This window comes from Motacilla alba, chromosome 2, assembly GCF_015832195.1.
Source record: "Motacilla alba alba isolate MOTALB_02 chromosome 2, Motacilla_alba_V1.0_pri, whole genome shotgun sequence".
Lineage (NCBI taxonomy): Eukaryota > Metazoa > Chordata > Aves > Passeriformes > Motacillidae > Motacilla > Motacilla alba.
This window is the reverse complement of record NC_052017.1, coordinates 80,864,010-80,887,480: the sequence shown is the minus strand read 5'-3', so window position 1 is coordinate 80,887,480 and position 23,471 is coordinate 80,864,010. Positions and strand designations below refer to the sequence as shown.

Here is a 23,471-nt window from a genome sequence, read left to right as displayed (position 1 = left end):
TTAGTGCACAGAAAAGGCATTAGATTATCCAGCAATGGATGAAGTCTGCTATTTATCGGTGAGAGGGGACACACAGATCTTGTACACAGCATCCAACCAATAGATCTGGATATAGCCCTGGGTGAAGTTCTAATAATCTGCAGTTCATTTGAGTATCTCTGTCACTTCAGTGCTTGATCCTGCAGGTGAAAAGACTCCCTCAACTGTACTAAGCACAACACAGAAATCACTCCTGATTTGTAGCTTTACCTCTAAGCATCATCACTAAGCATCTCTACCAACACTATTGGGATTTCCTACTGTTGCCAAAGCAGTTCACCTTTCCCAGTGGAAACTCTGACTGATGGACCAATAACTGCTGCTTTTATTACAAGTACTTATTTAAGTAGCTGTGATGAGAGAAGGTCCTGTGAATGGTACTTCAGCCAGCAGAGGATGTGGCAGGCTCTCTATGCTAGAGCTTCAGTATTGACAACATAAGTACAAATGAATTGCATCAACAGTGGAGAAATGCAGGGGGATTGTTGGCAGCTCTAACTGCTGCATAAATGTCTACTCTTAAGAAATTGTTTAGTGCCCTATCCACAGGCATAGGCACAGTGGAAGTGTGAAGTGGAGATAAAGAATCAGAAGATTTACTGAACGATGTCATTAAAACAGACAGAAATAATGCTGTGAAGAGTCTGCCCAACAGCAGTCCTGTACTGAACAGGATCAGCCTTCTGCATAACTGTGATGGAGGAGCCTCTTATTTGCAGTGTCCATCCTATTTCTACCCACGCTTATGGCATTAGTAACATTGCTTAACTTCTCCCCCAAGAAATACGTTCACAATCATCCCAAAGTAGATGAGGGTTTGCATGTTTTTATTATAACGTGCAATATTGGAATGATGATACATTGACATAGAAATACTGGTAATAAGAAACTGCTGAAATTAATAAGAAAGCAGCAGAACTGCAGTGTAAAATGACTAAAAATGGATAAAACCTTTCAGGAATTATAGAGGGTAACTATTTCTCTCCTGCTGAGCCAGATTCTATTACACCAATATTAAAAGCAGCATTTCAAAAAACATGACATACATTCAAATGCAAAAAGGGGAGGAAGTACAGAGAAACAGAATGTGAATTATGAATACAGGTCCACTTTCCTGCTCTGTGAGATCCTTTTAATGCAATTTTGTATCACTCTGGTCATGGAAATTCTCAGCTTATGTACACGGTGAGCTCTGAGAACAAAATAATAATATATTTAATACCAAAATTCTAAATCAAGGGTTTTTTTAAGTTATTCAATTAAAAGCAATGCAAACAATGAGAAAAGTATTAATCAGACCAGACTGTCAGTCATTCCATTCATAAATCACTGCAGGGTGTATTGCTTTGTGCTGGTCAACCCATCACACACTTCATAAGAATACTAGGATATTTTGAAGATATTTTTGCAGGCTATGTGTAGCTTTTTAAGTCCTAAGAAAAACATGTGACCTTATCAGACATTATGGTATTAGAGTTCTTGTGATTTAAATTGGGGACTGGGGAATGGAATCTTCTAAGGCAAAGCTCTAAGGTAGTTTAGCTCTGAAACAGGAAAATATTCCAAAGAATCTTTTCAGTGTGGAGTTTTGTCTGCAGCAAGTATTCCCCGGAGTTTTCTTCTTTTCAAAGCATTAAAAAATTATTATAAGGACTAGTCTTTTCACAGTTTTACACTAGTTAATAAAGTGTTCATAAAGGGGCTTTTAGAATTTTCTCTTCAGACAGAAACTACATAATAAAAAATTAACATTACGCCATTAACAGCACGGAAAGTGACAAGATCAGTTTGCATTCTGGAAATACTGTTCTATATATTCCTTAAACAACATTATAGCCTTTTACAATGAGGGGACAAGATGCACAGATCAGGGGAGAACAGTGGATATTACTTATCTCAACTTTAGAATTGGTTTTAACACTGACTCCCATAACTTCCTGCTAGACAACTCAACACAGTATGAGCTAGATAAGTGGACTGTGCAATGTGTTGAAAACTGGCTGAGCAGCCAGGCCCAGAGGACAGTGATCAGCCATTAAGAGGCCAGAAAGGTCACAAATTTCAATCCTGCTTAACAGCATCATTAATGACCTGGACAGGTTTGCCTTGACTGTGAAGACTGGCTGATACACCAAAGGGTCGTGTCACACTTTGACAAGGCAGAGAGAAACCTCATGGAGTTCAACTGGGGAACATACAAAGTCTTGAATCTGCACAGGAACGACCCCATGCAAACATACTTTGAGGCCAACCACCCAGAAGGCAGCTCTGCACAAAAGGATCTTGGAGTTCTGGAGGACAGAAAGATGAACGTGAGCCAGCAATATGCCCTTGTGGAAAAGAAGGGGCTTGGGTTACATTGAAAAGAGTTTTTCCAGTAGGTCAAGGAAAGATCCTTGCCTTCCACTCAGCACTGGGACTCTGGACCCAGTTCCTGAGTCCTTCAGCTGAGAAGTCCTGTTTATTAACTGAGGTAGTAGAGGAGATGGGGGACAATAAAAAATTAATCAAAAGATTACATTGTAGAATTTGTTCAAGCAAAAATTCTTCAGAAAGTAAGTGTAGATACAACACCAAGTCCTAGCCTTATCACAGTTTACATCAAATTTGACAGGAGAAGGCATAAATAGAAAAGCATTGTAATATTTCACAGCAAGTGGCACAAAACTGAAAACTCCAAATTGTCTCATTAAACCGTGGTTTTCTTGTTTGCTGCTTCTGTTTGCAGTTTGGGCCACTTTCAGATTGCTCTACATATGACTCCAGGGACAGAAACCAGATTGTGCCACCCAACAAAATCCAACATTAAGCTGCTTTCTGCTTACTGCTTACTGCTCCAAGACAAAGATATACAGTCAAACCAGGATGCAATGGCCAATGCCCTTGGCATGGTAGCAGCAAAAATCTAGTTGCCAAAACAAAATCTTAGTCCCCCTTAAAGCCCATCTGCAGAAATAGTTGTAAAATCTTCAAAGAAAATGATCAGTCATAGCATCATCAAAAAACTAATGAACAGCTTTCCAAAGAGATACAAAACATCTGTAAGTCAAATTCTGATCCACCCTTTATGACAGTTTCATCATTCAAATGTTTTAAACTAAATTGTTCTCAGAAAGCCTATGACTGACTCAGAGCCCTGTGTACAACTAGAAACATGAATTCTGCTTAGAGCTTACCAAAAAGCTCATTGTTCAGTACAGTCCAGTAACAAACTGCTGCATACTGTGGCTAGAAAAGGGGATTTAACTACTTGATGCTAGTACAATTTTAAAAAGCAGCTGTGAGTCTCTAAGGTGAAAAGTTCTACAAGTAACAGCAACTACTGCAAAAACTTAGTAAAAGCCACCACAGTGATTTTGTGGACAAAATAACCATCAACTTCTAAGATCATGGAAGACAGAAGAGATGAACTGACATCTAAACAAAAGACTTTTCTCTCATTTGAAGCACTTCTGCTTTGTTCAATATCAGTAAAATTATGGAGAAATTAGTACTGTCCTGCTGATGATTTACTTATTCCACAAGGCAAATATAACTGAAAACAATTGCCCAATTAATTTACATAATTCTAATATAAACCAAGATGATTTGATGATTTATAAGTAAATCTTTAAAACTTTTTGGTTAAATTGAAACAGCTTCCTACATCCACATGAAATTAATCCTGTCTGAAGACATGTCAACATGAAAGTACCTGCCCTGACTAGCACATGAGAAAAACAATCTGCCTTCGCAAAAGCTTGTAATGAGACTTTGGTTGGCCTGACTCTGCTTGAAAACTGCAACACTCTCAGCCAAGTTCAATTAATTTGCCTTAAAAGTGAGGCTCTATTAAAGCACATAGTTTAATAATAATTCCCTAGTCTAGCCTGTAGCTAAGCAATACAATCCTAAGTAAGAGAGAAGTAGCTGTGACACCTGATAAATTATATTACTTGACTGATTTATGACTTATGTCCTCCAGACCTAACAAAGAAAATTCAATTATCCAAGCAGTCTAGGTTCATGACTTTGGGAAAAGATGATCTGAAGCCAAAATTCAGGTATCCTGAATCATTTCTAAATGACAGCATGAAACACTGCTTCAAGTGCAGAGGTAACTACAACAAGCAAAGATTGTTTCAGTGTTGTCACTTTCTGAAGACAGTCTGCAAGTTATTTGACAATATTATTGAAGCATAAAACTTCTATAACTTCAAGCCTACATACCTATAACTTATAAAACACTTTATAAACCTTCAAAACATAGTAAAATTTAAATAGTAAAATGTAATGGCAAAGATTAATGCAATGCAAAGATGACATATTTTAAAAACCCAAAGAGTATGCAGATGGAGGATGTCACGTTAGCATAACTTTTACATAGCTTTTCTATGTTTAAGTATTTAACCCCAAAGTTCCACTGAGTTGTACGTTGTCAATCAAACTTGAATTTGTCATCAAATTCAGTTCTAACTTCCAGAATTCACTTTGTTCTTACTCAGAATACTACAACTTAGCTTCAGTATGACAGTATAAGAGATAACATCTCAAAACATACTCCTCCTGACTACAGGACATTCCTGATTATCAACACATGTTCTATTCTATAAAAAATTCTGAATGCACCATAGATTTCCTGTGGGTAACACAAGGACAGATTTAATCAAACTTTTCACAAGAGATCATAGCCAGTAGAAGAGTAATTCAGACAAAATCATATCCTGCCTTCACAAATAACTATTGTTATGAGGTTTGAGAAAGAGGAAGCAGCAACAGCTGGGAATCTAGGTGCAGATATCCAGGTGCCTCGGGAAAAAAAAAAAGCAAACAAAATACTCTTTAAGACTGAAATTAGTGAAAATAGAAGTATTGCCTTTGTTGATTGCCTTCAGAAGTTATTTTGGAAGTTAACCTGGTTTCTGGCCATGTCAAAGTCAAGTGTCATGTCTAAGCCTACCATTGCTGTTTGCCTTGTACACCATGGAAAGAAGGCAGTATCTATCTCCAGAGGGTGAACTGCACCCATTATATCAGATGCTTATCTTCAAAGGATCCCTCATTCCTTAGGGGGCTGAAGTTCTCTTTGTAGACTACTAGAGAGTCTAGCCTTTGGTAAGATAAATTCAATGTAGAAGTATCAGGTAACCTCACACCTTGTGAAATATTTATCCCTGGCTTAAAATACTATGATTTCAATAAAATTATTACTGTTTATATATCAGATAATGTTACAGAGAGCCAGCATGTTTAAGGTAGGTATTTAATATGTTTCATAAGCACATATTAAAGCCTAGGGTAATGTAATTTCTATACTCTGGATGCTGGATTGTACAGACAGCACATTAAGACATACAACAATGTACACAATCTCTTACAGTTTATTTGAAATAGCTGTCTCTTTCCTATCTGAGCACTACATGAAAACCCAGAGGCAGGGAACAAAATTTATTTTTCTTTCCTCCTAATCAAACTTCAAATCAGAAAAGCATGAATACAGTCTGCAAATGCTACTGCTTACTTGATTGAGATAGAAATCTTACCACACTCAGGAGGAGTCTAGTGGGTTTCTGGCAAGAAGTTCTATCTCTAAACTCAGACTGCAAAGAAAGTTTGCTTTGCTAGCATCTGACAGTGAAACATGATTCTGTTTAACACGGCGTGACTATAGTTGCACAGTGGGAGATTATAGGCAATGAGAAAATTTCTAACAAATGGCTCCTATCTGCAAGGAACAGAGAACTGATCTCTGCAGAACACATCTTTGGTAATGAGGTATGCCAGGCACTCTGGACCAGAATTAATCTTTCCATAAAAGCCAGAAAATTGCTACAATTCAACATGGAGATAATGAAAAAAATGTTTCACAGCATCCAGGCTCTGGTCAGGTGGAAGTAAGTTATGATGTTTTCTTGCTATCTAGCCAGAAATGGTGAAGGTGCCTGCTACAATTAATGGTTTCCCATTCTCATGACTTCTTTCTGTCCCAAAAGCTACAGCTACTCTACATGACTCTTATTCATGTATTTTCTTCCAGTGAAATCAAGGAGCAGTAGAATGGTGATGTGTTGGCCCACATCTAAACCTGAGAGTAGGGAAGTGCTCCTGAATGCTTTCAGCTCCTGAATGCTGCAGTTTAGATGCAGTCAGCAAGTTTCATCTCATCAGCAAATCAAAATTGTGCCCCCTCACCCCTCCCTCAACAAATGTTCCACTCCACACTGTTCTGACAGCATGATCCATAATCAGAAAATGACTAAGCAAACAGTCTCAAAATAAAATGTGCTATTTTCACCAGAAGTGTATTGGTTAATGCAGCCACTTGGAACAGTGATCGAGTTTCACCTTTCGTTACAGAATAATTAAAGACTCACTGGCCAAAATGAATCAAAGAAGGAGCACAAATTAATGACAAAGCCATAAGGGCACTCACTAGGAAGAACAGACAGATGTATAATAGTTTCTGCCCTGTCAAGTACTCAATAAAAAGTACTTAAATATTCAGTAGTTTTGGGATTAGTCAGCAAAAATCCTTTACCCAGATGAACACTTCTATTACTATGCAACAGGCTTGGGGTCATGAACATACATTGCTCCAGTGATGAATTATTTCCAAATGAATCAAAGCAGCAGCTTCAGCAAGATGCAACAAAAAAAGTACAATGCCAAGAAATTCAGGAGTATCTTGTTCAGGAAAATAAAATTCTTCAAGCTAATCAGGCAAAAAATGCACCTGAACCACTATCCCCACCCCCATAACTTGCACACTGAAAAAATGCTTTATTTAAAAAATTGTAGGGTTTGTTACTTCTGCCTATGTTCTGCAGGAGTCAGATTATGCATCCAATTGCAGAAGAAGTTTTATGATTATGACTTCAGAACTGACAGAAGTGTCTCCTTGCCAAGTTTGAACTTCTTGCAGCAATGTGATCTATAACAAACTGGCTCTTCTCTGGTTTGCCCTACTGACCTCCTCTCTTGTCATGCGTTGGCTTTTATATACTCCTTTTTAGATGCTGCCATTTCAGCTGTCAGACCAGACTATACTTAGATTCTCCTGTAGCTTTACTTGTGATAAATTTCCCAAGTCTGCACTACCTGATGAGAAAAATATTCTCTTTCTCATTTAATCTCATGAAATTTTGAACATGTATCATCCATGTCTAAGTGCTGGAAGACAGCAAAAAGCAGCAGCACCACCTTGAAGTTTCATTAAGGACAAGAGACAGGTCATACACCAACCCTAGCAGAGCAAAATCTTTGCTCAGTAAAGTCTGAAATTTAGTTTGGATGAAAACAGAATAGAAGAAACATTTGTGACAAGAGTTGCTCCATGCCAAAATCTGCCTTGCTATCTAGACCTAAGCGCAACCCCAACATTTGGCACTGTAGATTATCTGAAATGGGAATGACATAGAGCCCAAAACTAAGTCTTATCTGAAGTACCATTGGTTTTGTTTTATGATTTCACACACTTCACTACTATGTATTTCTTCAAAAAATTACTAACATCCTGCCCCCTCCAAAAACACACAGATGCCAAGTGAAACAATAAAGGTTTTGTACGGGATGAAGGGCAGGGCAAGGAGGATGATGGGGGGAGAGCATGGAAGTTTCTAGCACATTATCACAGAAGCCAACTCTGCAGCCTTCCACACTAGCAAAACCTTGACATGTAAACTTAGTACAGGCAGGAGCTTAAAACTGACTTTCACAATAGTTGGTCTGTCTGAAGAACACTTAGAATTAGAAAGTCCAGGGACTCAGAAATTGCTCTCTCTTTGTGGTCTTAGATAAGCCAAATGCCTTCAGTTATCCTTTTGTTATCCTTTTTTTTTTTCCAGCTAACCTGGGTCTTGCAAAGATACAAAAGACTTTGTAAGTGGAAAATGGGCCTAAAAATATTCAAATATAATAATAAAAACTCAATATTTTTAAAATTATATGACTAAAATATAATACTTTAAAAGATACAGTGATATGCAGTTAAAACTAGATAATCAATTAATAAAATTAGAATGACTGTCACAACTTCTCCTAGTTTTAATTTTTTTATACATATAGAAAACTATGAATCACTGATAGGAAAATAAGAAAATTCTGAAACAAAGTAATTCCAATTTAAAGTCATCTAAATTTGAAAAGATTTTGAAGGAATTTGGTTTTCAATCTCAGAAATAAACAGAACTTTCAGTTACCAGCAAAAGCACAACATAAACTTTTATAAGAGAAATTATCCAGTTCATAAACTCCTTATTTATTTAAACACCTGTATGAATTTTACAGTTGTTACTTTCAAACTACTGAGCAGAAGTTCTTAGAATAGTCCAAATTCTGGAAATATGTTAATGTTGCACAAATTCACCCCTAGTAAAAGCTCAGGGGAGTATAAGGGGTAAGAGAATCTTACAAGATCAGGATTACTGTGAAGACAATTAAAATAACCTGGCAAATCTCATAACTGGTGATGAAAGACACTTGCTTAGTCTGAATGGTGACGCTACATCCAAAAGAAATACAGGCTAGGCTCCCTACTGGGATCACTGTGCCCTCCTTTTCATTATCAGTTCTGTTACACACAACGCCAGCAAGCAGAAACCTCCACTCTGAGCTGCAAATGGAACTGCAGGCATGTCACTAGCAGGGGGCATGGTGAGCCCATCTGGCTTTGCTCACCATCCGTGGAGCATCCGCTGGTGCCGTCGCTGGAGCAGTAGCGCATCTCAATGCGCTGCCGTCCCACCTCCAGCAGGTTCGGGTCGGGCAGGCGCGCCTTGCAGGTGTATCGGAAACGCTGCTCGTAGTGACCACCGTTGTCTGAGATGTTCACCGGGGTCCAGGGGGTCCAAGGAGTTGTCTTTTTTAACTCTGGGCAGGCGTTGGTGTTACAAGGCTGATATTCCTGAAAGAAAAAGGTCATCATAAACATAATCATCAAGTACGACCTTAAAAACACCCAAGAAACACTCAGACAAAAAGACAACCCTTTTAATAAACCTTTGGATATTTTTTTAACATTTCTAATAGCATCGATCATCTTTTAATACCAGTCTCAAGCTGAAAGTCTGTTTCAGCTTCTATGCAAGCCCAGTACCACACTGCTAAAAGCATTAATATCCCAGTACAAATTAGATATATCACATCCATAAAAACAGTAAATCAAACACTCTAAGTACCATAATCAAGCATATCCTTTATAAATTAATAGCCCCAAGTAAGGTGAAGCTAAATATGCTAAAGCTTTTAATTAAGAAGAATTTTAATAAACTGCAAGTACATGTCACAAACCAGCAAATATTTCCTTGGTAACATCTAGCGGCATATGAAAAAGCAAACCACTGCCCATTTTGTATATTGCTTACATACTTCAAAAGGGACAACAGATAAAATATGTTTTATATTACAGATTCTGGCTCGCTGAGGTGCATGTTACTCATAGCTCGCTTCCCTGTGGAGCGATATGCACTAAAAGGAACAGATGACACTTAAGAAACAAATGCAGAATCGCCTGTATTCTCACAAATTCAGACTTGTCAGTATCCTCAAGCCCCACAATCTAGATCTTCTGATGAGTATCATCCAGGTCTGTAGGTCCTGCCTATTCATTTTCCAGAACAAAATATACTTCATCTGATGCAAATTCTCCGTAAAATATATGAATGGAATTAAACAAACACTGAATATCAGAGTAAATTCACACTGACAAATTATTAAAGATGAAAGAAATTAGGCATCAGTGTGAACACTTTTACTTTTCTCTCTATTGCTTACCTGTTAGAGAGAGAGAAACTGAGCTCCTTCTGAAAAGGAGCCTGCTAAATACTAAAAAATAAGGAAACAATAGAAATGATGGGTTTATCATGTAGTGCAACCTCCTTCTTCCATAATCTCTATCCCAGTTGATATTACCATATTCCAACAAGCAATAGATTACCTACTCCTCTCTTTGCCATGGTGATAATGTCCTTTTTATCTCATACTTCCCTCAGTCCACTACCTCTTCTCACAGATAGTCTAACTTAGGAACATACCAAATTAGGTTTAGACCAATCACTTTCAACCCACATTTTAATTTAAAACCTGTGTTGCTATTCCAAATCTAAAAGAAGCTTATTGTCTGAAAGCCTTTCTAATTTTTCCATCTGTTATAGCTGGAAAAAAAAAAATCCCCAGAAATCCCTGTCCCACTAAAACAGCAATACACCACAGAATCCACCATTATGTTCAGGATTCTCAAGTTCTGAGGCCACAGGGATTTGTGACAACCTTGTGCTTTCATAGTTTTTTGTTACTTTATATACAAATATATACTTTATATACTCTTAGACCAAAGGCTTCAGTTGGACGACTCTTGTTCCCTCCTGAGGGCTGTGCAAACTCCCTTTCTACCTTAAAACCTTTTGATCACTTCTATGATGACCACAAGTGATACTCAGGCACCATTTAGGGAAGATGATCAACCTTTCTGGGATCCAAAAGGGTCTGGTCTGGTTTCTGATTCAGAAAACAGCAAAGAGGAAGCAAATTATCTGCTCCCAGGTACATCAGGGGAAGTAATTTCTCCATGCCTCCTCAGGAGTCAACTCTTTAAATCAGGTATGTTTTAGACTTAGGACAGAACATGTATGACTGTCCTCCTTGCAGCACATGAACTGTAAATAAAGAAATCATTAAATCTGCCTTTCCTTCTCCTTTTTTGTCTATTTTTTTAAGATGTCTAGCAGTTATGAGTCTATCACCTCCCCTGATCAGCTGTTCTGCTATTTAGTAATCCGGAAAGCTAACAAATTGCAAGGTAATATGAGGCTGTATTTTCCCCTTAATTTAATTTTCCAGTCACTGAATTTTGCTGTCAATGATGCTGAGAGTGTTTCTTGTCCTAAACCTACTAAAAAAATTTCATGCCCAAATACCCATACATAATGATAAACTAAGCTCCACTTGTTAAACCTACACAGGATTTAAAACCTGATCTCCAGGTCCTGTGCACCCCCATGTCTTCTATTCATCCTATTTCCTCATTTTCCTTAAGAGTGGACACCAAAATTGGACTTGGCATTCTAGAAGCAATCTTATCCATACAGCATGCAAAAGCAATCATCACCCCATTTGACTGACAGTCTGACTTTAATATGCACATTATTGCATTAGTGCTTTTTCCTTCCACAAGATTGTACAAAGCTTTGGGTCTGCTTAGACCCAATTACCTCTGATAACCTGTCCTTTTCTAAATCACAGCTTAACAACTACCAATAGATTTTTATCCCACACAGGAGGCTGGTAGTATTTGGCAATATTAAAATATGCTTTATTAGCTTCTGCAATTATCTAACATATTATTTACTACCTCACCAATCTCTGTCCTGCTCAAGCTTTACTGAAAATGTCTTCTATCACTGTCTAGACTGTTGATAAAAATGTTAAGTGCTATTGACCCAAAAACTGATTTCAGGCAGACTCAACTAGACACAGTAATTTATATCTGCCCATTGACACCACATTTTTCAACTGGTCAATGAACCAGCTTTTAATCCATTTAACATTTTTCACATATTTCAGTTTTCTGAATCAAATTATTTTCTGTTGCAAAGGTAAATATCTTGGAAGAGGAGATGTGCTGCATTACTTTCAAACATCTTGAATCCCAAACCCTTTTTTATTAGCAAGTAAGCAGGAAAAAAATCAACCAGTATAGTAACTACTACACTGTTTATTTCAATATAGTCAAAATAGTCTAGAAGTTTCAGTTCTTCATTTGCTATTGATTTTTGTACTGATATTTTTCAGTCAAAAACAAAAGCTGCTAGAAATATGAGGGCTTTCTTTATTAAACATGGCATAGAAAGGTGAGGGTCATGTAAAGCAGAATATGTGAGGTATGTAATGAACCCTTCGTCAAATAAATATAGCTAGTAGAGGAAGAAGTTAATTTAGTGGCAATGTATTGAATGTTGCTTCGCTAACACACTTCTGAGATGAACACGTCAGTTCCCCTGCTCCTAGAAAGACAGACTGCTAGTGTTCAGCATGCTTCAGGATGTGTAGTCCCTTCATACACCCTGACAGAGAGCATTCTCCTATGCTATTACCAGCATAGAAAGAAAGATGCTCCGGAAGAGTGTCTGTGAAGACCATTTGTTAGTTTTTCCTTTCTTCTTGCTTGCTGTGTAGCTTATATCAAAGTTTGAGTGCTGTCATGCTTATCTATTCAACCACTGGATAATAACCACGGAAGGCTCAGAAAGCTGGGGAAACAAAAGTACATGTACTTTACCTGGAGAATATTTACAGCAGTAAATAATCTCTCCAAGAGAAAATTCAGAGGACTATTGCCAGAATGGATGACTCCTTGGAGTTCTGGCACTAATAGTGACCTGGCAGAACCCCCTGGCTTCCCTCACAAACAGCGAATGCTGCACTGCTCTGCTGACTGCCACGGCTGCCACGGAGGAATCAAAAACCACACAGTGCTCCTTGAGACCATCAAAGTGATCTGATGCTGAAAACTCTGGTAAGAACAGAACAATGAATTTGCTCTGAATTGCCTCAGATTTGGAAGTGAGGAAAAGGGGGAGTGAAAAGCCATAGTTCAGATTACACATAGATATATTAAGTGCTGCTAGCATGAAAACAGTCTAACAGGAAAGATTTGAGAGGGAAGAGAGAGGGAATATGGAAACTAACATCTCTGCTTGGTTTATCCTCCTCTTACCACCTTGTCCAATGTTGAACGATTTACCCAAGAGGGATTTCAAGAATATGGCCCTCTCCGAAGAAATTTTACCAGCTAGAATCATAGGCACATTAATCAAGTAACCACATGTTGAATAAAAGTTGAATTAAAAAAAAAAAAGTTGAATAAAAATCTCAGATGAAACACTGAAGTCTCATCTCAGCGGTAAGACAGAGCTAGAAAAGCAGTGAGGCACTCTGCTTCAATAGTGCTGCTGAGAGGAACTGAGACAGCAGCTGCTAAACTCCACCTCTGACATTCCACATGGACTGAAGGGAGAGATGGGGTCAAGCTCTCCTGGGGGATTCTCTAGGTACTCAGAGAAATACTTCAGGGGCTCAAGTGATGGATTATGCACGTTAGTCCTTAGGGTATGCTTGTGGACTCAGAGCAATAATTACTTGAGACCATTTACAGACTCCAAAAATAGCATTGCAATAGTTGAAGCTTAACCACATTCCCAAAGTTCTCTCTGCAAGTTGTTCTAAAACTTGTGGTCTAATTCACCATATTGTGGCTTTTAGTTTAGACTGGTTTTAGCCAGTGGAGACAGGTGAATTTAGGCCTGGCTATACCTAGTAAAGATGCAGTAAAATTTGTAAGACTAAATTTTAGGGCGCAACTCAACATTGCAGGTTTTTGGAGATCACTGGAAATTTTACACAAAATACGCAAATAAATACATACCACACAAAATACATGTCTGTGAAAAGGGTAAATTTAAATAAAAAACTATAATGAAGAATACTGGTGGTAATATGAGAAAAGACATCATAAATTAAAATGATTATTTGAAATCATAATATATTTGGAATTATAGATAATGATTATGCTATTAAGCAGCTACCTTGCTTCTGTCCTTAAATAGTCTTCCCCAGTATTTTTGCAAAATGGAAAAAGAATATTAATATCATGTTTTCTACCAAGATTTATTTAGAATTATTTGATTATATTATTTTAGAAAAGGACAAGCAAAATGTAATTTCAAACTAGAGGAGACTATTGTTAAATAACACTGAACAAAACAACAAAACTCACTGTTTTCTCCTGGAGGACAGGGAACTGACTAATTTTTTTTTTTTTTTTTTTTTGCCTCTGCATAGCTACTTCAGTCAAATTCATAAAAACTTTGAGAATCTCTGAGACTTTTACTCCTAGTTTAAGTTTGATTTTAATCAACCAAAAAGCATGATACTCTGATATCTCCTTAAAAAACTAGACCAAAATATTATCTACATTTGAAGTACATTTTTTTTCATTACAACCAGAATCCTGATAGAGAGTTCTATTCCCATTTATATGTTCATATCATGGAGGGATTTCTCCTAACAAGCTCTTATTTCTTTGATGCATATAGTATGTCTGTGTGGAAAGCACTTCTGAAGCACTCATGTCTTTCTCTCTCATGTTTTTCTTTCTCACCTGTTAGTGTGACAGACAAAGCAGCTAAATCAACACTGACAGTGCATTTAAATATTTTCAGTCCAAGAGTTATCTTTTATGGTTTTCTTTCAATATATTGTATTAGTTTTGAAATATTTTTTGAATCACCAAACAATAAATTGGTTAAAAATACTTAGAAATTTTTGCTTTTCATTCCATCATGCTAAAACTCAAATTTGCTAGCCCAAAACAATTCTTCAGGTATTAAGACACCAGTAGAAAAGAGTGTTGCTGATCCATAAATCAAATGGTGTAGAACGTCTGTCATCTGAGACAAGACAGGGCTGCAAGATATGAGAACCTCAGTCTCTCAGCCATGTCTCAGTCCCTGAATTTGCCACAGCAATACATAGTTAAAAGAAAGTATAGCTCTCACATGCGAGCAAAATAAAGGCTAAACCAAATGCAACAGGGCTATAAAACTCAAGAGAAAACATAGCGCCCATGTAGAGGGGGCCTCGTTTACATGTCAAAATGTAAGCTCCCTGAAAAACCAATACACCCTCTCTCTCCCCAAGAACCAAAAGACAGATAAAATTTATCTTCCTATGGTTAAAAAACACACAAAAATCACTAACTGAACTTTAAAAATAAATGGTTATTTTTTACTACAGAAATGTAAAGTATTGTGTATTTAAAGAGGCATTTTCAAACTAAAACAAACAGAAATCCCTGATCATGTTTCTATTTATTCCACAGTTTAAAAAAACAGGTTCTTCAACCAAATACCAGTAGATACACCTTAGTTGAGTGTAATTGTGCTGCTACAATACTACTCCTAAAGCATGACATGAAAGAACACTCAAACTCCATTAATTTCAATCCATTAAACAAAACATCTTCTGCCCTGTAAATTTCACCGCTATACTTGGAAAACAAACCCTAAAAGAATTTCAGAGATCCCCATCGTATTTTAACCCCACTTAAGACATCCTAGTTTGTAGGCAGCGTTTTAGCTTCACTTGACATCCATAGGAGGAGTTCTACTGATTCCAATGGAACCAGGACTGCAGAGACTATTGCTCACTGCAGATGCAATCCTGCAGCAATGGGAAGTAAGGGTCCAGAATGGTAAAAATATTTTCATGATAGAGGGAGGAAATTAAGTTTCTTCTGAACCAAAAAGATATGGGTTTGGGCTGCAAATACTGACTGCACACAACAATTGGGACTTTTTTGTTTCAATTTTGTGTATTTTAAAGAAAACAATTGGAAAAATCCCCACTGGTGTAAAGGGCAATTTAAAAGGAATTAAAGGCTGGATTTGGATCCTTTTTCCCTGGCAGAGCTCAAGGCCCTGTGGGCAGGTCAGGGGATTAGGACAGTTCAGGACTCAAATCCTTCCTGTATTCAATATCACTAATTTTGCTTCAACAAGGGAAGTTCTTTCTTTCATCACCTGTTCATAAACCTATCAGTTTTTGGAGTGAACAAAGCCATCACTTTCCTTTTTCTACCAGCCATTTGTGTAACTCCCCATTCGAAAGCTGGATTTTATGTCAAACTCATCAAACTTTTCTGAAGGAAATTGCTACTACTGAAAATTACTGGTTTGCAGGTAAGTTGCTGCTTAGGAGATTGGTGTCCAGGGGTTATTTTCTCCAGTTCGGGAATCTTATTGTAAATTCCACCTTGTCTGTGGTTTTGTATTCAGTGTTACAATCTGACATATAATAAACATGCCTCTTGTTCTAGCAGCCCCACTATGAGGCCAGAACCACCAAAAGCAGGAGATGAGAAGCTGAGGATGTCACCACTTGAACCCAAAAAAAATTTGAGAAAGCCAGAAGGGCCTGTCAGAGGACTAAAGATTCAACTATTTTTGTCCTGAGTGTTGTTATTTAGACGGGTGCAAAGAAAAGAAGTATAAGATATTACTGATCGGATGAAAACAGTGCACACAGGACCATAAATAATCAAGGCTGTAAGGCTGAAGGGATTGTCCACCTAAAAATGACTGCATGGATTTACCAAAACTGACTCAAAAGTGATTTCTATATTGCCACACAGCGAAGGCCTCAACAGCAGTAGGAAAGCCAGGACCAAAATCTGAGCAACATCATGACAAGTAGACGGTGAAATATGAATATCATTAAAAGTAAATGATGTGTTACTTGTAAATGAATCAAAATTGATCTTTTCAGCTTTTAAAATCAGCATGTAAATAGCAGCCTTGAAGTACATCTTTATAAATTTAATTATAAAAAGAGAGAATTCAATTTTACCTTTCAAATTAGGAATGTGCCATTTGAAAAGACCAGGAAAAGAGATGTAGCTTCCCTGATCACTCAGTACTTCAGAAGTAGGGAAAAGGAGGTCATTCAAAATTCCATTTTGGAAGGTATGATCAGTGAGTGGGAAAAAAGTGAGCTCCTGCAGCTCAAGGAGTTACTGCTCAGATGGGCCATGCTAACAATCTGTGCATGTGGCTTCATTCATTACAAATGCAAATGCAAAAGAAGGAGGATTAAATCAGATGGAAAATGGGTGATTTATTTTGCTATAATAACTCAATTGTTTGCAATTTGTTTCAAAATACTCTTACTGAGAAGCTTAACATTTTTAATGTAGGCCCTATATAATTCCTGACAAAAACCTTCTAAATTGATGAAACAGTATATTAACTAAAAATATATTTTTAAAACTGCTGGTAATTGTGGCTATCCAAGTATTTATTAACTGAGAGTAAGAATTTTAGGAGCTAATCCAATAATCAAAAAGATATAAAAGGCTATCAGCTCATCAGTTTTGGAGTGCTCTGCTTCATAATCACTACAAATCTGTTATCACTAATAAATTACCTTCATCTCATGTTTTCCTTCATGTAGGTTTCTAGAAAGAAAAGAGAGCTATGTTCTTGTTGTAAAAGGAGATCCATAACAACACATTTTTAAACACCAAAAGTGGAAGAAAATCTGGAATATCAGTTTCCACAGGCACCACCAGAGTTACTTGTCTGCTTTCTGACCTGGAGAAAGTCTGATTCTTAGGTACCTGATGCTTAGATTCACGCAATGCTAGCTTCAATATTTGTCAATGTGGCAAAATATCTCCTTTCTTTAACAAGGCAGTTTCAAATTAGGCACAGCCGTAAGGTAGTTCTTGAAATGTACATACTGAGGACACATTTACTTCCATAATATTTAAACCTGAAAAATCAACTGTGTGAAAACCCTGTTGCCAAGTAATGCAGAAAATTAGAGCAGCCATTATTATTTTATATTCACTCAGAGATCACTCTTTTAGATACTTATTAATTTATCCTCAATCATTCATTATATAATCAGTGCAGCCTTATATTAAAAGTAATGCTTTTACCAGCCTACAGTTCATCACTGATCTTGTTTTCTACAATGAGACAGTCTTTTAGGTTCAGGTGAACTATCATACTTTGGGATCAAAAGCTGAGGGAAAAAATGCAGCTACTAATCACTGGTACATCAAAACTGACCTACTAGTGTGAAAGTATTAGCTGCTTATGCAATCATTTAGACAACAAGCATTCAATTGCAGCTCATTTACCTGTTTTTGGGGGTTTTCCCACATTAGTTATAAAGATTAACAAATTATGTTTCATAAAAAAAACTGGAAGCAAAATTTGAGAAAACTAATTTTGGGAAGAGCTGAAGCCTGGTTTTGCTCTGAAAAGCTGATTATTGTAATATTCTTTCTGCATTTTTTACTTAAAGGACAACTTGAACAATAGGCCACTCACTGAGGGGAAAAATCCAATAATGTAACTCCTGAGATAACACTTAAAATGTTAGCACAGTTACTAAATAACAAATGTGTAAGTGATGGAAATGGTAGAAAGTGAACAGATGAGCATCCATGAACCTCAATTTAGAGTTGCCAGTCCAAACCTAGGAGCTGCAGTAAAAAACAGAACTGCTTGCTGAAATGTGTTCAATGGTGGAAGTATTCAAACCAATTGGAAATTGATTTAGACACACAAAGACACAGGTTCAGAGATTTTGGTCACTGCGCTTTCTGATGAGGTAGCAGAATGGCTGTGATCTGCAATTCTGAATATGAAGTCAGTTAGTAAGGGATCTGAGTATGGATTTAGAAGCCCAGTGAATATTGCAAAATACAGCTGCCAGATCCATCCAGCTCTAGTTTTTATCTCATCTTCAAAAATTCCAAATACCAGAAAGTTCCAATCATCTACTCAGAGGAAATTCAAAGATGGAAAGTTAATGTGCATATGAAAATCCATATCTTCACAGCTCAAAGGCCACTCCTCTGTGAGTGAGTGAAAGGAGAGAAACAAACACATCTCCCATTCCCCAAATTCTTTTAAAGCAATGTTGAGAGACTGGACACCACCTATGGCAAATGGGTATAGAAGGTAGGTGAAAAAAAAAACCATTGTGCTATAAACATCTTTTTCAGGCCTTGACCAAAACCTGTGGAAGCAAACTGAACCAAAAAAATGCACTTAAGCACAATTTAATAGGTTAACATTGCACAAACATCTGCCTTTCCCCAGGGCAGAAGTTACAGCTGAGCTGACAGATGTGACTGTGTGCCCACACCTCAGTCACTGCTGTTACAGTCAAGTAGATAAACACAAAATCATCTTCAGTTATAACTTGTAATCACTTGGACAAGGAAGCACTGCAACCAAAAAGCCAACATATTTGTTTCTGCCACCTCTGCTATGGGAAAACATGACCTTTAGTAAAGGGGGACACCTGAGCTAGTTAAATTGCTGTAGCAAGCATCTGTTTAACTCATGTGTTAGAGCCCCTGGATATGTGGGAAAAAAAATACCACAAAAAGTAAAAAGACAATCAAAATAATAGTATAACATTTTACAAGTTGCTGCTTGAAAGGCAGAAACAAACAGATATTTGAAAACTATGCCTCTTGTTGTGATAATAAATGTAAAAAATTCGAATTACCTACAAATTTTCACATTTGTGCTTAACATGCTCAGTAAGTGAAACTGCAAAGACAATTATAAATATACAATTGTCTGTCATTTTCTCATGAGTGGCTATTAATTTCTCAAATCATGTACATTTAACACAGGATTCAATTTCCCAAATGTATGGCTCTGTTGCCATTGGAAATGCTGTGGTTTATCTCACCTAGCTTCCAAATTTTTCTAAAAGCATATGGGTTTCTCACATGGCCTCTGACATATCTTCACTACAACCTTCATCCAGAACTTCACACCTCATATAGTTTCCCAAAAGCAACATATGTCTCTGTTTAGGCAAAACTGCATCCTGCCTTTGTATCCAACAATGGTACCTGTCATTTTTCAGAATCACATCAGAACTGAACCTCCTGTTTCACATTTTCAATTTAATTTGTGTCAATCGAGAAACCCCCCTATAAATCAATTTCTCTCATACAACACTCTTTATTTTTAGACATCTAAATGCTCTTGGTTTTATATAAAGTTTATTTACAAAGCTTTTAATTTGTCTATGTTTTATTTTTGAAGCTCTGTGTCTGCAAAGAAAACACTTTTTGATCTTCAGCCGATTCCTGGTAAGACAGATGTTTCTGGGAGAAAAAAACCCCACTACTTGTATGCTGACTTCATATTATGCTCTGTTTCCAGTATGAGGAAGATACAGCAAAAATAACCATGGGCTTCCTTTGCACCTCCTCAAATATGAGCTGTTCTGTAGGTGGCATGACCCTGGTGTAAACCAGATCAGGTTTTAATTGACAATAGCCTGTGTGTTTCAGCTCAGGATTTCTGAACACTATGCTCTGCTGCTCTGGGAAAATTCCTTAGGATTAAAGCTCTTTCATTTTACACCTTGTTTGACATCTCAGCAGAAAGGCTAAGCACTGTATAGGGGCAAGGTGGCACTGCTAAAGACATTGAAGCTAGAAAGTTAATGAAGAAAACAAAAGGAGGAGATTACAGACTGAAAAAAAATCATAGGAAAGAAAATACTGTGGTAATTAAAATAAACTGACCAGGAACAGAGTCTGGTTTCCTGACAAAATTAAATCAAAGCGCAGTTCAAATGGTGCATTTTATGAGTTTCAACAAGCTGGAGATATAACAATATATATTTTCTTAACACAATACTCATGAGAGCTCTTAAAGAAGGACTTTGCTACTTAATGTACACATGGGATCCTTAGCTTCTCTTTATACACAGATATGCTCTTCCCAAGTCTTGTTGCAAATCAAATTTCTGCATGCCAGCTCTGTCCCATTTCTTGACATAACATTCACATAAACTCATTTATGAGAGGAAGAAAAAAAGGAGATGAGCAAGGATTGATTCACACTGCAGTGATCAAACTGGACAGAAAAAAAACCCCAGTTTGTCAGTGAATACATCTACTAAATTTTTTTCTCTTCAACATACCAGAAAAAGGACATAAATAGCTAAAAGCTACAAGAGTTGAGTTACATGCCAAGACTGGAAAATTTAACTGTGGCACATGCCTCCGGGATGCTGAGGCTGCAGACTGCCATTGGGTAGTTAGGAATGCTGTGCTTGCTTATCAAAGCAATATGTAAACAAACCCACATTGGTTTGGAAAAGAGGGATGGGCAATACATGATGCTGTATTTCTAATATTCCTAGCAATGTGGAGAGGACTTACTGCCTGTAACAATGTAACCATGGCTAGAATACACAAGTGAAACTCATGTGACAGAATTTTAGCTCAAGGTCAGGATGGATGCCCTGAATTTACACAGTAGACTTTATAATACAGGCTTCATTTTGACAGCTCTGTAAGTATACCATCAACTCTTTGCAGTTTTCAGGACAATGACATTAACAGCTGGAAAATAAAAGAGTTAGTGTTATTATTTTCCTAAAAAAGACAATTTGCTCAGTGCAAGTATTTTGCATTCACACCGTGATTTTAAATTTGAAATGTCTGGCCATTTATAAACATTCTGTCCTATCAAATAAAACTTTCAAGGTAAGTTTGATGAGAACTATGCTGCTGGAGCAGTCTATCCCTGAAGGACTGCACTCTCTGGAAGGGACCCATGGTGGAGCAGTTCTTGAAGAACTGCAGCTTGTGGGAAGGACCCAAGCTGAATAAGTTAATGAAGAACAATCTCATGTGGGAGGGACCCCATGCAGAAGCAGGGAAGGACTAAGGAGCCCTATCCCTAAGGAGGAAGGAGCAGCAGAGATGATATGTGATGAAATTAGCTCAGCCTCCATGCCCATGAAGTTTAGCCTGGACAGAAGGGAGAAATGGGGGAAAGGTTCTCTAATGATTTGCCTTTAAGTCTCATTACCTTACTCTGATTTGAGTGGTAATAAAATAAAATAAACTAATTTCCCCAGTCAAGTCTGTTTTGCCCATGATGGGCAACCTAGTAAGAGATCTCTCCCTGTTTTTACCCTAAACCAAGAGCCTCTTATTATATAGTCTCTTGCCTGCCAGGATGAGGAGGGGAGCAACAGAGCAGCCCTGGCATCCAGGAAGCCTCAATGCATGACATGACAGGGGTGCAAAGGCAGCCTGAAATTGGACATATGCAAAGAGAAAATTATAGCTAAAGATTTTTGTGTTGTGGGTTTTTTTTTCCCCAACTGGACAAGCTGGTAAAGCTTCCTGCTCTCTGACAACCTTCTCTGATACTCAGGAATTTGTCACCAAAATATAGAAGTTCATAGGAGAAGAAGTCTTTCTTCTAGATGCTCAAAGACAAGGCAACACCAGTATGACCAGTAAAGGTAGAAAATGGGCCAAAATAGGTAGGACAGGCAGTCTGCTTTGTTTCTTATTTTTCCTTAAGAAGCCTAGGAAAAGATCCTTAGATGGAAAAAAAAAAAAAAAAGAAAAAAAACCAACAAAAGCAATAAAGGTAATGACACTGAGCTGTTTGCATACCCACAAGAATTTCTAAAGTTCTACATAAAATAAAATCAGTTATAGTTAAATAAATTCCACTGATAAGAAAATGCAGGTATTTGGTAGGAATTTGGGTATGAGAGTCTGAGAGACTGCAAACAGTCCCTGGGATCCCAAGGGAGAGGGAAGAAATGATATGACAGAATGGAATTTTCAATAATCTTCATGCAGATAAAATTCTCACAAATCCTCAAAGGGAAGGCTTGAATGTGGCTTCCTAAATGCTAATTCACCTACTTACACTGTTGCAGTTTTAAAAGAGCACAAGAAATGGTATCTTTTCTAACTTTTAGCTCTGTAATTAATAAATGTGTTTATGTGGGACTTAAGTTTTGGTCACAGCTTCTAGTACATCTTAAAACACTGGCTTCTCATCAAGGAGTAGGTGTTTCAGTAAATATTTCAGTACCAGTGATGATGAGGTACAGAACATGCTGTTCAGTGAAGGCTTGGTTTATAAAAGCAATCACTCTGCAGACACTGAATGATACATGAACCCTCTGTCTTAATGGATCCCAGTAGTATATGAAACCTAAGCCATTCAACCCAGGTATTTTGTACAAGAGAGAGGCATGAGAGAGATGCCTAGAAGGATTTCAGGAGGCAGGAATGTCACATGTAAGTTTATTAAGGATTTTTTTAAGGTATACAAAATCATGCATCCTTACCCAGCTTTCGTACTCTTAACATCAAGTATTGCTTGAACAAATTGTTTCAACAGATGCTATTTTGGAACAGAGCTTTTTTACTTTGACTTTTTCTTTCTTTTACATTTCATACAAGCAAAATAATATTTTTGTAGTGGTTTGCCACCTAAGATTGCCTCTCTGTCTCTCCATGTTTAGACAAGTCTATGAGAAGTCACAACTTTGAAGTTGTTTGTTCCTTGAACTCTAGCTGATATAGCCAAACCACTTCTTAAATTATGGAAATGTTTTTTAAAATCTCATGACAAAGGAAAAAAAGTTAATGTGATCACTTTGCAGGGTGACAAAGAAAGTATCTGATTTTACGAAATGGAAATCTCACTGTCTTTTTCCTTTGAAAGAACCTGTGGCAGATTCAACAGGGTAATTTTTTTTTTAACCCAAGATTCCAGATAGAATTAGTCCAATATGTCAGGGTCTTATCCTGCTCAGAGGCAAAAAAACCATTTCATTTTGTATGTGTGAATGTTCCAAAGAGCATTTAGCTAGCACTTGAACACAGGATCAGTAATCATATGGCTGCTCCCATCTCTCAAAGACACAAAACATTACAGAAAATGCAAACTAATTTTTGTAGGATTCAGTGACATAAAACCCTAAGAAAATTTAAATCATTCAGTATTTCAAATCCAATGAGAATAGCATCCTCAAATACTTTACATGCCCATCATTCCTTCTATGAATTTAGCCTCAGAGAACAATTCTTA

At 37.3% G+C, this 23,471-nt stretch overlaps 1 protein-coding gene across 5 annotated transcripts in view; it reads right to left on the bottom strand.

Annotated features, from left to right (window-relative positions):
• Positions 1-23,471, bottom strand: part of SEMA5A (semaphorin 5A) — a 318,036-nt gene that overhangs the window by 26,116 nt on the left and 268,449 nt on the right. For all 5 annotated transcript variants that reach the window (XM_038128190.1, XM_038128193.1, XM_038128191.1 and 2 more), the window contains one exon: positions 8,695-8,920. In XM_038128190.1, coding sequence (XP_037984118.1) covers positions 8,695-8,920 — 226 coding nt within the window. The remainder of the gene's footprint in view (positions 1-8,694; positions 8,921-23,471) is intronic.